The following is a 17,258-nucleotide window of genomic DNA, read 5'->3' on the forward strand; positions in this document are numbered from 1 at the left end:
TGTATACTCGTATGTACAAAGAAGATTTTCATTTTGGAGGTGGGTATGAGTACCGCCGTACCACGGGAACCATTTATTGGATAAATAATACCCCTGCCGTAGGTCACCACAAGTGGTCCGCTACATTTGGTGACTTAGCAGGGGTGCCCGGGTTCATGGGGTGAGGTTTGTATAGGTCTTGGCGGCGGATGCGTTTGCCCACCTACTGCGTAGCGGGTCGGATCGAGAGAGACCTTTTGACCTCTCCAGCCGGACTATCTATCCTTCCTCTCCTTCCCCTTCCCCTCTTTCCACTCCTCACACTATTTTCCTCAGAGCCTCCATGTGGGGCTAGTGTTAAAAAATGACGTTTACCCCTGAAAGATCCATTGTAACATTCTTCTTCATATAATCGATACATGGAAAAAATATAATGGTTAAAATGGAACCAACAAAGGATGAACAGTAAATAAATAATTGGCTCGAAGTTGTTACCAAAATGTGAAAAAGATTATTATAGTAGTAAGCTCTAAAAACTGAAATATTATTTCCGGGAACTATGTAGATATCTAGGTAGGTATCTACTTAAGTTGTACTACTTCTCTTTAACTACCTGCGGGAACTATTTTAATATCTAGGTAGGTATTTACTAAATGTTGTACTACTTCTCTTTAACTACCAGCGGAAACTATTTGAATATCTGGGTAGGAATCTACTAAATGTTGTACTACTTCTCTTTACTACCTACGGGAGCTATTTAAATATCTAGGTAGGTATCGACTAAATGTTGTACTACTTCTATTTAACTACCTGCGGTAACTATTTAAATATCTAGGTAGGAATCTACTAAATGTTGTACTACTTCTCTTTACTACCTACGGGAACTATTTTAATATCTAGGTAGGTATTTACTAAATGTTGTACTACTTCTCTTTAACTACCGGATTATTTATTTAACTTTTCTTTATTTTTATTTTTTTCTAGGTTTGTCAACAGTGATTTATATCAAAGCTCTCGCAAATACAATTACATTAATTAAACATGGTTGATACTATCACTAATTACAAACAAACACAACATTGATGACATAATGGATGATATGCTTCACAGTATATTACAACAAGAACACTGTAAGTAAAGAATAATGTACATGTATGCACCTACATGCATACATGTATACACACATACATACACTTACATATACATTTCATAACAGTAACAGTAATTAGTTTTAAGAACAACACGATAGGGAGCTTTAAGTCTTGTTTAACGTTTAATTTGAAGGTGGCCAATGAAGACATTGACAAATCAATGGAATGACTTTTATATGTCTCGTTAAAATTACGGCACATTCTCGGTAAAGGTGAGTAATACCCCAGCTTACTTTGATATTTTTTAATATGTCACGGAATTGTATAAGTCGGTAACCAATTCTAGGAACGTTGAACATGATTTGATAGAGTAGAAAAGGGCAGTTTATTAGAGCATTAACAATTTTGAAAAGAAAATTTAAATCAATTTTTAGTCTCTTCTGTTTAAGGGTGGGTACATTGTAGAAATTTAGCCTATTGGTGTAATGAGGAAGTGATCGAGCCCGCTTATCACAATACGCCAGGTGGTACATAAAATGTTTTTGAACCCGCTCTATTCGCTGAATATGAACTTTGTAGATTGGACTCCATATAGAACTTGCGTACTCCAACACGTAGCAGGTGAAGGAATTGTACAGCGTTATTTTTGACTTGGGATTTTGAAAATGTTTTCTTTTTCGTTTGATAAATCCTAGCATTTTCAGGGATCTAGAAATAATGTTGTCGATATGAGGTGTGAATGTTAGTTTTTTATCAAATATTACGCATAGGTCCCTTATCAACTCATAAATATTTTAATGAAGTGTAACAAAAATTACGACCCAGTAAATAGTGTTTTGTGTGGGTACCATAGAGAATTTTATATTAAGTATATTACATACTCGCATATCAGAAAGCAAAATTCTATCGGTTTATCTCTTCGGTGGCATTTTTACATTATGAAATCAATGGAAATTGTAAAATTATGGGTTACGATCATTGATGTAGTCGTATTTGGTCTATGGTTACGATAATAAAATAAATAATTTTATGCGATTATTGTTATAATTTTTTTATACATTACGTTATCTACATAAATATATAGAAAGGTACCTACGTAAAGATAACGTCTGTTAAACATTTGATTATAAGCAGAAAAATGATAAAAAGGATTAGTGTACATTGTATGTATTAAATTTACATGAGACATGAAGCGAAAAAAATGGTTCCGCCTTTTTACCTCCAACTGACCTCTAACTCTCCTAACGCTCTAACTAAAACTTCCGAATCCGGTCTACACGCAACACTTATCGCGTTCTAATAGTGGAACAAGTTTCGAAGAGATATTAATTAGTTCGTAGCAGTGCCTCTAATTGTAGCTCTATGCTAATACTACATTTTAAAGCAAATTATTATTTTTTGGTAAACTAATGTGTAAGACAAGATTTTTTATGCATACCTAGCACAAAGGGTTACAATTATTTTTATAAGCAATAATTATTAGCCTCAAACACTCATCCAGATTGAAAAATCTCCTGATAAAAGATACATGACGCCAACGGGACTTGAACCCGTGTCCTTTCGATTTCCGGTCGACAGCTCTGAAAAAATGTAACGAGCAGTAATTGTTGAATGAAACACTAGTATATATTGAATTATTTCGCGGATAAGAGATAAGCCGCCATAGCTCAGTGGTCAGAGCTGTCGACCGGGAATCGAAAGGACACGGGTTTCAAGTCCCGTTGGCGTCATGTATCTTTTATCAGGAGATTTTCAATGTGGATGAGTGTTTCAGGCTAATAATTATTGCTTATAAAAATAACACTTTAAAGCAGTTTATTTTTACAGAGCTCTCATGGCAATGATAACTCCCCTTTTATAATAAGCACTCAGTTTACTCAATAACTGTACGGAAAGGTACATTTGATTAGTTGGGAAATGATTAGGAACGACAAGGGCGACGCTCGCTTTTCCTGACATTTTTTTTTAAAGTCCGTCAGTATCAAATCAGATTTGGACTAATTTTGCAGTTGTGTTTCGTTCGCGCTGTGCTAAACTACAAAATATTAATTAATTTATAGATTTCATAGCAATAATGTTGAAGTTTAATCGTATTGTGGCTGCAGGAGTCAATAATGTGCTAAATAACAAAGGGATTTACTCACTTTCACTAGTAAACAACAGCGTATTAAGTGTCAGGTTGGTGTCTAAATGAACAAGATATTTAATAATTTGAGTGTATGTTCACCATTAAATAAATATTATACGTTTTTATATAGCTTGACAATCTCCGTGGGCGAGCGGGTGAGATCCTCGGAAACAAATCCGGAGGTCGGGGGTTTGATGCCCGACGTGCACAAATAAAACCACCTGTTTATGCAAAATATAATCAAACGAAGCAAATGTGTGTAATATTTACGACACGTCAAGAGAACTAGACTCTCAGACGCTTTGGTGAAAGACCATCAATCGGTATAAAAACGTTCCATGAAATGGCTTAGCCGTGTTTCTTTGGTTCCAGTTATTTGAGAATGCAGGTATTCGTACTTCTCAACCTTCATTTTACATATATTCTTTCCTTCCCTACTATATCAAACGCTTCTCTTATTCTTTTGCCTTCTTTTGGTTGTTCTTGCGTTAGTAATAAAGTGGCATTTTTATTTAGACATATATTTTTTTAATATTGTTTCCAGGAATGAGTATATTTAAACTCATCAAGAGCTAACAATATTTTAAATTTTTTCCGTAACATAATAATTAGGTTTGAATACGTTTACATAAAATAATTCACGACAAGCTTGGAACTCGCATTATCTTTGCAATATTCTCATTAAAGTTCCTAACAGACCTAATTTAAGGAGTCACTATTCATTCCATCTTGAATCATGTACGAGTACAATTTTAATCCACTGTCCTTAATGTGTCGTTTGTACAATGCTATTGAATGTGTCGTTTGTACAATGCTATTGAATGTGTCGTTTGTATAATTCTATTGAATATGTCGTTTGTACAATGCCATTGAATGTGTCGTTTGTACAATGCTATTGAATGTGTCTATAAGTATAGACATATTTGAAAACTGTCTCATATATAAAACAGAAATTTAGTGGGTATCTCACCGTCTTCACGGTCTAATACATCTATTAAAAAAATTCTCTTCCCTTTTCATACAAAATTTCATTTGGATGTTAGGTCAAAATACTGAAACAAAATAAAAAAAAATATTCAAAAGGTATAGCCAATGTCTAATACACGAATGTGCTACTTTATTTATTTGTGTTTTAAATTGTAAAATATAATCCATTAGAGAATACAATTTTCATGATTTTAGAGGCAATTATTTAAAAAAATAAATTGCTATATTTACTATACAAATATGACGAAATATAAAACCAAAATATAATATGATTAAAAAAAATTTTCGATGGGCGAAAACGTAAATTCCAAAAGACTGATTTACGCTGGAACATAAATTTTTCGTATATAAATTAAAATCTACACCCAAAAAGTGCATTTTTTCAATGTGCAATTTTTATTTATATTATTTTTCATAACTATTAATGATGTGAACATTTTAAACTGATTTGTTAACACTTACGTTACGCACTTCCTAATGCTAATTTTTTAAATACAGTCATGTCAATACTATGCAAATGTTTCAAAACAATAGATGAATAAACATTATTTATTTACACAACGCGTTTGAAAAAAGTATTGTGTTACTAAATTACTATCGAAGGTGACGCCGATAAAATATTAAAATAGTAGTAAATATTTAATCACACATACTTTAAGATAGGGTAATTCTGAGCATTTGAAGTCCAATAAGTTATTTAACATATTCGGTTTCATCATCAATAATAATATAATAAAACTATTTAAGATAATAAGCATTTAATTTTAACGACGCAAAATTGAATTGTATTCATGCGTTTTTATATTATCTGTTTTAATTATTATATTTTTCATTGATAATTTAATATTTATTTAAATGAATGAAACGTAAGAAGTACACATATATATGTATATATATTTGATAGCTTGAAAGCATTATTTTTATAACAGTCCTGATGATGGTACGGAGGTACCGAAACCGGTACAGTGAAAATATATCAGTTAAGTGACTTGTAATCAAGTTTTTTCATTTAATTTATTTAAAATATCAAGTCACTATGTGTTTGCTTCTTTTAAAATTTTTATTTTATTTATTTACTCCCTTAGGGCTTTTAAATAAAACAAGTAAATAAATTACATTAGAGCTTTAAATAAATGAAACAAAATTTGTTAAATATTATTGGTTACATATTACATATGATAATATTAGGAAAATCAATTATTTGAAATTTCTGATTGAAATTTTTGTATGGAAAAATGATAATATCAACTGAACTGAATTAATTTCCTAGCATTTATAGCCTTTGGACTGGAGAATGAATGGAATAGTTTGTTTTCGACGAATAGACAAAGAACAGTTCTGAAACTTTCGTGTTACCATTGGTATAAGTTATTAGCTTTGTTAGTTATTAGCTTTGTTAGTTATTAGTTTTGTTAGTTATTAGCTATGGTAAGTCAGGTTCATGCATTAAGCCATTATCCAATTTGTATAAAGTACCAAATCGCTCATAGTTCGTCTGCAAGATTAGTCGGTTAAATCGAGTAAATTTATTATATTATCATAATTATTTTGTTCAATGACGCCAATGATACTTGGTCACTCCAGCTCATTGGTGATCGCCCTCTGCTTCTCCTGCCAAACATTTTGCCAGTGACTTTGAGTTTCTCCAAGTTGGGGTCCTCAGTTTGGCGACCAACTTATCTTAAAATAGTTGAAAGCTTATTCAAGATGCCCGACTTTTCCAGAATGGACACATTTGTGCGATTCAAATAATAAAGAATAAGAAATATATCATAGATACGAGTAGTTACCCATTATCTAATAATAATTAATTCGTCTAAATTTTTCCATCACTGTAACAAATATACTGTTTTCTATAATATAAATTAAAATAAATAACAGAAGACTAAGCACGAGGCGATGTTAGAATGTGACTGAAGACAGGAACGCGTGCCGAGTCAGAGTTATATGATCCTATCTGCCCACGCGGTTCCATGATAACTCAACACAGTGACAATTAAACACACTTTTAAAAAGTGATATAAAGTCATAAGAATCGATGAAAAAAATTTTTTTTTTAACCTAACCTGACCTAACCTAACCTAACCTACTTAACCCAGTTAATAAAGTTTTTGTTTCATCACTTTCCATGACTTTATATAACTTTTTAAAGATGTGATGAATTATCATTATGATGATTTATCCGGTCACCGCCCACGCATACCCCTCCGACAAAACAGCGTGATGATTAGATAGCATGAGTTCGTGCAGGAAGTAGTACTCATTTGTCCTTGATCCATAACTTTGTTTCAGACTCTTCAAGAAATCGTGTCCCGAACAGCAATTATCTCCCAAATTGGTAGAGGAATTTCCCGCACACGTGCAGAAAGGGAAAGAGAAGATCGAGGGGTCAGATCCCACGTGTCACGCGAGCAGAGCAGTATGGGAGAAGGCTAAACCTTTCAAGGAAATACCAGGACCAAAGGCACTGCCTATCGTTGGAAACACATGGAGGTTTATGCCTACAATCGGTTAGAACGGATACGTTATATTTCTTATGTGCGGTGGTTTTGTAGAGACAACTCAAAAATTAAAAAAAAAAACAAAAAGAAAGAATACAAACTTGTATAGTACGGTTTTATGTGTCGGTACTTGTATTGTTTGGTATTTCCAATGCTCTATCAAAGGGTCTGCCCACTGAATTTATACTAAATTTTGTAAATCCTTTGATACTGTTTCTAATCGCATCTCAATGGAAAAGTGAACTCAGAATCGGTAACTGTCTCTACTGGCTTATATAGAAGTTATTTATCAAATATGAAACTATCTGTAAAAATATATGAAAATGACGCCACAAAGTAATTTTGCAAATACTGAAGAAACTATCTTTAAAAATTACGTCCACATCTTCATACACTGTTTTTTCTTGTGTGGGGTCCTTTTCTAGTATTTATCAACGACATTTTTTTTTAAATTAAAAAAAAATTAGATTCTTCTATTCGCTGACGATCTAAAAATACTCTGATGTTCGACTCTCGAAATTAACTTAAATGAACTTTATAAATGGTGCCTCGTAAACAAACTAAATCTAAATATAATACTAATGACTAATGCCAATCGGATTTCACGTTTCCAAGGATCAAAAACCTCCTTATTATTCGACCTCCCAAATAATAATATCATTCATAAAGGAGTTAATGAATTTAATTACTTTGGCGTGATTTTTGACTCCAAATTACGCTTCTAGAATTATATTACAACTATTCCCAGCGAATTCTCATAACCGCTAAACTCTTTAATAACCTAAAGACCATAAAACCATCTCTGGTTAGAAGTCAGTTAGAATAAAATTCATGCATTTGATATCCTCATTTTATCTCTCAGAGCTTACAAATCGAAAAATATAAAAATAATGTTTTTGATAAATTTTGTAAATTTACGAAGTAAACTCAATTTACCGAAATTATTTGAAAGGCGAAAAATATTTGATATCTTTTTATGGCATAAAATTGTTAATTCAAGATTTGACTGCTCTGACTCGTGTTTTATTCTGTTATGGGAACAATACATAGACCGGGCTTATAGATATCGCTGATCTTTTCGTGTTATATTCTGTTATGGAGACAATACATAGACCGGGCAATGAGCTTATAGATGTCGCTGATTTAAATCTTGACAAATCCAAATCCAAATGAGTTCAGAATTTATAGTTGTCAATTGATGTTAATCAAGTTTTTTCTTTTACTCGTATATGAATTCTAAGGGTTCTAGTTAATGTGTTAATAACTTATATTGGATTTTAAGTTTCTTTTATTTATATTATACTCTTGTTTTCAATTTAATTTTAAATTGTTTTGTAAAAGCCCAATAAGGCTTTAAGATATAAGTAAATACTTTTAACAAACTGTAAACAGCGCGCCATTCTTATTCCGAGCTAAAAATCCACCCGTCCGAAAGGTACTCATAATGCCCAATAAAGAGTCCGAAATTAATCTCAAATCCAATAGGTGCTTTAGGTATAGTATGGATATCCTCATCTAGCGACTTGGTGATTTATTTGAACGCAAAACACAGACATATGAATATATAGACTAGAAATTAAAGGTGAGGGGTAAAATCAACTGTTGAAGAACGAAGGGGGTAAAGCTGTCTGTGATTCGTCAGTATATAGGCATCTCGCATTTTAATATCACCATTTAGTTCTTAAAAGTAAAATCTGCTTTTGAATGAATAGACATTTTTACATGGGAGCGCAAATTACTCGCCACGTTATGAACAAATTTGCGAAGTCCAAATTCGGCAAAAAAAATTTCTTCTATTTTCAGAGTCGAATATTTTGTTTACGTATTTAGTTAGGACACTTTTACAAGTGTTTATAATTTAATTCCCAGTAACAACGATGCGCACACTTGGGAATCGCTACATTCGACCAATGTTGGAGGGTTGTCACAATCGCTATGTTCCTATTAATAATAAAATATTGAAATCTTTAAGAAAGAAAAGTAAAACAACTAAAAAAACAAATTAAATTATATACACACAGTTTTTACCAGCGATTCCTAAGAGTATTTGGAGTAAAAATTTGGACATCATTTTGCCTTCCGATGACATTTTTTCAATTAAAAACAAAAAACATGATTTTCTATCACACATCGCCACTCGGTATAACCTAGCGCATTACGTGATATGCACTCCTTCTCGTTCCAGCAGTACCGTACATACGAAACAAGCGCGTACCTAACACGTGGTACCTAAAGCGCAAAAGGCGAAGGCACATCCCTGATTCTTATGCAAACGGCTTTGTATTTTGCGTCCAGATGTATCTCGATGTGATAGTATATGTTTCTACAACTGATCCATATTATACGATGTGAATAAGCTTAAAATAATGCTTACATATGGAATGTAATACGACAATTGGGTTTATTCTCTTTTTCACATCTATTTTTACAAGTTTTCATATCACAAGCCACCATTTTGCCGTGTTATTTCGTAAAATGCCTCGACCATAGCTCGACGCTAGTTCGAACAAGAATGATAACGTCACATTCTCAAGATTCACGGGAAGCCATACGCGAGCCCAGCCGGCTCCAATGGAACCGGTATGGGGAGTGGGGAATAATACGCTTTTAATCACTTAGGGCAGGTCTACTAATATTCATATGTCTATGACGCAAAAGTATTTTTTAAGAATGAACAGTTTTTTTCTGCCATTATCGTGTTAATGAGTTGATTACTGAAGATTTTTAATGTTAAAAACCGTTTATGAGAAAATTGTGATTTTCGTAATAAAAACTATTGTTTGTAACCTACAATTTTCTAGTGTTATTGCTAGGCACAGACGTTTAATTAATCGCCGAATTATATATTGTTGTTAGGTTGCTAATCTCGGGTGCAGTACAACTAACGCAAAAAATGTTGGTTTTTAAAATAATAAATAATCTCAGGAACAAGTTCACTCAATTTAATTATAATTAGTTTGTCGGGTACGTCTTTTTATACCCAGTAAGATATAATACCAACTGATTTGATTTTCGCAGGAGAATATCACAATATGCACCTCATAGAACTGTTGGGCAGACTGTACAAACAGTATGGAGATGTTGTTAAACTGGACGGAGTCATTGGTCTTCCCGACTCTGTTTATTTACTCCCACCAGATAAAATAGAAACGGTAATTATTACTTAATTCACTAAAATAATATTTGTGGTATCTTAGAATGCAGTTTCAGAGGTTATCCATAGATGGCTCATAGCTATTGATAATTCAGGGATTGAGACTAATACATATTCTCGCAATCTCACAGTCCAGGTCAAGTCCCAAAATAATTCCTTCCGCCTGCTAAAGAAGCCATCAGAGCTCATTCCTTTGTTGACCCCAGAGTTTTATTTAAAGAGTTGTGAGGCAAACCCAGAGATACAACAATAATATGTATCGCTATAAACGGCCCTTTTCACAGTTGGATAAGGTTCTTGACTATGGCCTAAAAGGATGCAGGTCGAAACCTTACACTGTTTATCATGCGCCCTGTTCCAGGTGTAAAAGAAATTTCCTTCAAATCTACACTTGTTCAAAATCGAAAAATTGTGCTTTAACAGGTATTTACTAATCACATTCTGACCTGATGGTAAACACTGTAATGTTGTATGAAACGATGGCTAAAGAAGGAGGTAGCGCAACACGGCATAATACCCCCAAAATAATTCATTTTAAGGCATTTAGCCAAGTAATTCCACACACTGTATTTTCTCCTTTATTTTCCTCACCTTGCTTTAACATCACGACGACGGTCCTGTTTACATTACCCCTTTAAATTTTAGGAAACCAAATTCATATGGTGCTTGGGACCAAATTTGGTCTCCTAATAATTAACGAGTTAAGTGTGCACCGTCTAATATAAGTTCTCATTAACCCTGCCTTATTTTTATAGGTGTACAAGCAAGAAACCATTCTTCCCGAAAGAGATGCCCTACCAAGTTTGACATACTTCCGGAATCACTTCAGACAAGAAGTGTTCAAGGATGCTAAAGGACTCGTCACTTCGTAAGCATCATAATTTATTTTCTGTATATGTTACCATGAAAACGTCAGGAAGGTATAAACAGGACATGGCAACCGCAAATCGCAAAAATCGCAAAAATGAATTTCATGTATGGCAGGAATACAGTTAACCGTGGAAGGCGTTTTTGAATGTGTCTTCATGACAAAGAAGTGTTGAGGTTTTAACTGTGTGGATTAACAATTCAGAAGGATTAGAAGACTAGCATGAAACGAAGCATTTCCCAGAGCCGACCAGAATCTCTAATGATTTTAGCGTTATTAATGAAGAAATTTATGTTTTCAATAACGGACAAGATTGGTACTCCTTCAGAAACAAAGTAAATTCCATCATGATGCAGCCCAAAATAGTGAAGCAATATTTGAAGCCAGTTGATGTTATTTCTACAGATTTTATTCAAAAGTTAGTACATTTTTTACTGTATAATATGATAGCCGCATGCATATAGGATATTGCTGTTCCAAGATAAAGCGCTCCATTATTGACTGAACCTCATGCTTCCTCGTTTACCTCGGACTACTCGAGCGATTTTCATTTCGTCTTTCTGTAAATTTGTTTGATACGTTCCGATTCCGGCTAAAGATGGTGGCCTTTTTAACCTGTCATGTAGGTTTTCTGGGGAAAATACTTACTGTAGAGCATATACTAATTTTATGAAAAAAATATACGAACGCATTATCTGATAAGACGGTTCAATTAAAAAAAAAAAAAACAAGAAAGTTATTACGAAAACAGAATTAACTGACGCACGTTGGAAATTTAGCGTTAGCACGCGACAGGTTTATGTTTTAGTAAAGACTATTTTCAAATATATCTCTTTGAATTTCACTTTGGTTTTTTCGTGAATGAATGCATATTTGGAAATGGAAATTAACATTCTTTCCGACATCCGATCGACCTGAAACTCGGTATATAAACTCGTTGTAGATGACAATGCATTCTATCAACTTTGGTGGCAATGCAAATCTTGAACCGTCACGAGTAGCTATAGGATAAAGAAGAATTATTGAAATTGACTAAAAATTGCAAAGCGGACCCCGACAATTCTTACATGAGAGAGTGAATTGTAGTGATTTAGCCGCTTAGGGCTGACAATTGTCGGACGCGCTGAGAACATCTCTCGGTACTCCACAAGTCTATTAGTTTACGAACAACAGGTGTTTCCAGTATCTAATAAGAAAATGGTGGGAGAATCTGTGAGTGATGTAGTAAATTAAAACGTGAGGCGGGACGTCGCACAGTGGGCTGAAAATCGCCTTTTATAGACATAGAGACTTGAATTTTCAAGGGTATTTTTTTGGCTAGAAATGGATTCTGCTGATCATTAATATGCTATAAAATTTCGTACGAAGCAATTGCGTGTACAAATGAAGGAGTTATCATTTTTTTAAGAAAAAATTGTATGGCACTTAAATTAAAAATGAGGCTATGTCTGGAATCATAAGGTTGGCCATTCTATCCTTACACACAGATATACTACTATTTATTTGTATTTTTTTGACAAACTTCGTATTGTGGCGCAACTTGCGATTTTTTTTTTTAAATCCTCAAAGTTGAAAAAAACACTTTTTAATGTTAATTTTTTTAGTTTTTTTTTAAACTAAAAAAATCATCAAACATCATGTAATATGTTCGTTCTACATTGATATCCATTATTAAATGACAAAATTGTTTAAAAATTCTATAATAATTATTATTTTAATTGTTTGACCTGAGAAACCATTTTGCATTTTCAATGCATTTTGAAAATAGATATTTCGCATTTTGCATTTAAAATGCTTTTCTAAAAATCATTTTGCATTTTGCATTTTCAAATGGAAAAGTTTTTACCCATTTCCATTTTGCATTTCAAATGGTTTTGGGTACCCATTTTGCACATCTCTGCCCGGGAGTAAGTATTTGATATAATGTTCTTCAATTATGTCGGAGCAAAAATGTCGTCATGCATTATACGATCACCACTGTTCACCCGCTGCAAGGCGATCAGAACCTTGGATCTGAACTCGTATTAACTGAATTTATGAATATCACTTTCCACTTCCATCTGTGTTTCTATACAGCTCTAATGTATTCTATTTTATTATGTAACAGGATCAAAAGAATGCGCAACGCTGATAACAAGCTCGGCGACATCATAATGAACGAGATCAACAAGTGGGCACTTGAAAGCATAGCGTATCTTGCATTGGACTCGCGTCTAAACTGTTTGGCAGATGATCTGCCAGCAGACTCCATTCCTCAGAAGATGGTACAGAATGCCCAGGATCTCTTTGACATGACAGAGAAGTTGGACTTTGAACCTAGCATATGGAAGCATGTGACCACGCCCACATACAGGAAGGCGATGCAGATTTTTGATGATCAGATCAAGTGAGTTCAATTTGTCGTGGAAGATTATATATAATTTCAAATTCGTGGCAATAGCAACTCGGATATTTTGATCTGTGGTATCCTTAAAGGTTCTCAACTATCCGAAGACAGCGGGACTGAAGACATCCTCAATTCGATGTATGATGCGAGTTTGAAGAAAGTCAAGATGAGGGAGGCAGAGAAGCGGCTAGTCTCCTAGATCTAGTTAATATATTAAGTAATACCCATTTCTAGTAGACACTTGACGCTTATTTCACTGGGACACGGTTATACTAAAATGTATTAAGATTGAAACAGTCAAGTCCGATCGTAAATTAAAATAGTCCGAGCTAATCAGTTCTTCGCCAGCTTCTTATAAGTTAAATAGTATGTTTCATTTTTCTGGGATCTCGAATGAAACCCAAAAACTGGTATCCGAAGTGGAAACCGAAGTCTCATATGAGTAGTTCGGTGAACGTGATATTTTGTAATTGTAATGTGTCTTTTATGTAATTTCATATTTCTTCTGCGTTATCTTTCAGCTTACCACAAACCTACATTAATATCGCAATAGAGAACATAAGGAAGAAGAAGGAGTCGGGAGAAAAAATCGAGGATGACCACGAACTTAGTGTCTTGGAGAAGCTGTTAGATGTAGACCCCAAGGTTGCTGTGGTGATGGTGTCTGATATGCTGCTAGCTGGGATTGATACTGTACGTACTTGTTTTGGCTTTGCATATAAACAGTAATGATGTGATCTACGGTATGTAACTGTATCCCATTCCTTTTAGTCCCATCACTAGAAGGAATGATGTAAAGCACCTGGAATGAGACATTTGAAAATACTAATCGACGGTCCTAACTCTGACGAGCCAAGCAACTACCTATTAACTGCTAATAGAAACTCACTGAGGGAGCTAGAATGACAATTGGCCAAACAATGGATCCCAATATCAGGGGATGCAGTTGAGGTGTAAAGCCATAAAGTGGAACCACCATATTAAACTTCATAGGAACTGTTCTACTGTATGGATCAAGGGGCTTAATTACTTCTGGGAGATAAGCAGACCGTAATAAAAAATGCATTTTTTCAGACCTCCACATCCTTTTTGAACGTCCTCTACCACATGGCCAGCAACAAAGACAAGCAAGACAAACTCCGTGAGGATATCACCGCGTTCTTACCGAGCCGGTCCTCGGAGCTGACGGCGGACCATCTGAACCATCTACCGTACCTGAAAGCCTGCATCAAAGAGGCTGCTAGGATCTACCCCGTCACTCCCGGAACCATGAGGATCCTGACTAAAGATACAGTGCTCTCTGGATATAGGATTCCTAAAGGGGTGATGCTATAAAACGATAAACTTAAAACATTTTTCTTCGCACGGTGGAAGATAGTTGGTGTAGAGATTAATGTGGGATACTGAGGTTATTCAATTAGTTGACGGCATTGAAAGTCACTTGGTTCAGCACAGATGTGCTTCCGGCAAACTGGTGGAGGGGACATTCTTCTACGATATATTTTGTTGTTTTAATATGTCCACTTTCCCACAATTCAGAATCTTTTAGCCTTTTGGCTCCATTTGTGAATCAGATGCCTTATTATTAAGCATCATTATTTATTTATTTCTATACTCGTACATACAGCTTAAGATAAATATGTAATAAGTGCAAGTAATACAAAAATTTACCTAATATAAAACATTGTAGGTAGAGTGTTATATTCAGCTGTATGAATTAATTTTAAAACTTAAGTAGGAATGTTTTGGAAACATCTATTGGAAGAGTTAAGGTGTTCGCATATTTTTGAAATACAAATAAATCCATTTCTCCAAAACAATCAATTAAGAAAATCACTGGTCATAGAAAATAATAGTAAATGGCGAACTGATCGTCTCGCCCATCTATCTAACCCACTGAGAGATAATACTTATTTTATGATCTATCCTAATATCTACACAGGAAAGGAGTGCCTTACGTAATAAGCTTAAATCGTAGAATATTTATTTCTTCTACTGTTTCTTCTTCATTACAGACCAATGTCATCTTCTCGCACATGTTCATCTCAGTCTTGGAAGAGCAATTCCCCCGCCCCCTGGAATTCATCCCCGAGAGATGGCTCCGCGAGAACGTGGACTCTGATATCTCCTACAAGAACGCTCACCCCTTCTCCGCCATGCACTTTGGCTTTGGATCCAGGTCCTGCATCGGCAGGAGATTCGCAGATCTTGAGGTGGAAGTGGCTCTGATCAACTTCATCAGGCACTTCGACCTCTCTTGGGATGGTCCTCCGCCAAAGAGAGCTACCGCTAGCATCAATTATCTGAGGGGACCTTTCGGTTTCGTTTTCAAAGACAGTATTTTAATCGACTAATAAAACCTATTAAAAATTTGACTGGCTCTTTTCTATATAAATGTTTTGTTTTAAAATGTGATATACATATTACAATTTCCGGCTTTTATATTACTGAGACCATGGGATATCTATCGATAGTAGTTTTATCGTGCTAAATCCATTTAATAAACATTATCTTTCTCTAGTGGCTTGAGCATAAACTATAAAGATAGTATCAGCTTTTCAACTTATTTTGAAGGTTATACTCATAAATGTAATGTATAATTGAAGAAGTAGATAATACTAATGAATCTAAAAGAAACATGAAACACAACTAGGAATTGAACCCGATATCTCTTGTCTTACCGGGACAGGTGTCTAAAGAGGGAACTATTCTGCGGCTTACCGAGGCTTTAGCGGCCGATTTTGCGCGAGGAATGTTGCACATAGCGAGGATACGGACTGACTGATATACCGGGCCGTTCTTTGTGATATTCTACTTAAGAAATAACTTTTACAACATCTATTTTTTGTTTTGTATTACTTGCATGAACAGATTGTTAAAAATACATTTACAATACTCATTACGTTATTTTTTGTCATATCCTTCGACAAATGTTTCGATATTTATTAAATAAAAATGGATGGTTTGTTATATTTTCCGCAAATGAACGTCGAGAGGTACAAAACAGCATTATTGATTCTACTCAATTAACTCTCTGTTGCCATTTGGATCCTCTTATTTTAGCGAATTTGGTTTTTCAGCGCTTGTAGAAATGAATTCCAAAAAACGGTTACAGATGGGTAGACGAGGAGTTACCTGCTTGTTCATCTAATTTAGAAACGTATTTTTTTTTTTTTTTTAATTCCTTTATTTTTCCCAATTTTTACATTAATTACATACAATATTATATAAATCAATAAGAATAATGGGAACTCACCAAGGCGCAGCCTGTGCGTGGGTAATATATTTAAGTTATTATTTTATTGTACCTAGAAATAAACAAATTGTGGGCATATAAAATAAAAACAAGATTACATTTTGTATAAGCGTTTTGTATAAAAAGTGTTTATAATAGTGTATAGTGAAGTTATAAGTGTTTAGTGTAATATATGGTGAATATTTTATGAGAAACATAAATTGATACAAATTAAATAAAAAAAGTTTCAACTGCTGTATCGAAGAGCCATAATTTTAATTCTTTTAAATATTGAGGAAGTTTAGTTATCACTTGAATATTTTTCGGTAAAAGATTGAAAGTACGAGATCCAATGAAACTGCAGTGTGTTTGCATTTGTTTTGTGTTCGTTTGGGGGGTATAAAATACATTATTATTTCTAATGTTGGTTCTGTTTTCATTTATTTCGAATTAATTTTTGTTTTTAAAGATGTATTTCATAGTTTGCAAAATAAATAGTTTACGGAGACAGAATAGTTAAGATTCTTTGTATAACTCATCCGTTGAAAATATTCTTTTCCGACTATACATAACATTTTAATGATATAATTTTGAATTATTTGTAAAGGTTTGATATGTGCATTGAGCGCACCGCCCCAACCTATTATTCCGTATATGAGTGAAGATTGCACCAAAGAAAAATAAATAATTTTCAGTTTTTCAACATTGAGCACTTCTTTTAGTCTGTAAAAGGTGTATGTAAGATATCTTAATTTACAGACGGTATTATTAATTTGTGACTGCCAATTTAATTTTGTATCAATAAAAATACCCAAATATTTAATCTTTTCAACTTTTCCGAGTTCAAAGCATGATGAGCATATTTCTTGATTACAGTTAACGTTATGTATTCGAATTTTAAGGTTATTAGGGGGTTTATTTTTACTATT

At 34.0% G+C, this 17,258-nt stretch overlaps 1 protein-coding gene and 1 non-coding gene across 2 annotated transcripts; both read left to right on the plus strand.

Annotated features, from left to right (window-relative positions):
* The first annotated feature begins 421 nt into the window (after positions 1–421).
* LOC149418682 (cytochrome P450 CYP12A2-like) lies at positions 422–15,448 on the plus strand. Its single transcript, XM_089639148.1, has 9 exons — positions 422–444; positions 6,478–6,695; positions 9,705–9,838; positions 10,596–10,708; positions 11,010–11,126; positions 12,816–13,094; positions 13,616–13,787; positions 14,169–14,417; positions 15,110–15,448. The coding sequence occupies exons 1-9, from the start codon at positions 422–424 to the stop codon at positions 15,446–15,448; spliced, it is 1,644 nt and encodes a 547-aa protein (XP_089495274.1).
* Positions 2,727–2,800, plus strand: TRNAP-GGG (transfer RNA proline (anticodon GGG)). Its single transcript has one exon. It is a non-coding gene; the product is annotated as a tRNA-Pro (tRNA).
* Positions 15,449–17,258: the final 1,810 nt, after the last annotated feature.

Source organism: Hesperophylax consimilis, chromosome 13, assembly GCF_061612785.1.
Source record: "Hesperophylax consimilis isolate HC1 chromosome 13, BYU_Hcon_1.0, whole genome shotgun sequence".
Classification (NCBI taxonomy): Eukaryota; Metazoa; Arthropoda; class Insecta; order Trichoptera; family Limnephilidae; genus Hesperophylax; species Hesperophylax consimilis.

Bases quoted from the DNA above. Each gene is read 5' to 3' on its own strand.
- LOC149418682 (XM_089639148.1), top strand. From the start codon at position 422: ATGGAACCAACAAAGGATGAACA. The intron at 445-6,477 runs GTAAATAAATAA...ACTTTGTTTCAG, and splicing joins GAACCAACAAAGGATGAACA to ACTCTTCAAGAAATCGTGTC. The intron at 14,418-15,109 runs GTGATGCTATAA...TCTTCATTACAG, and splicing joins GATATAGGATTCCTAAAGGG to ACCAATGTCATCTTCTCGCA.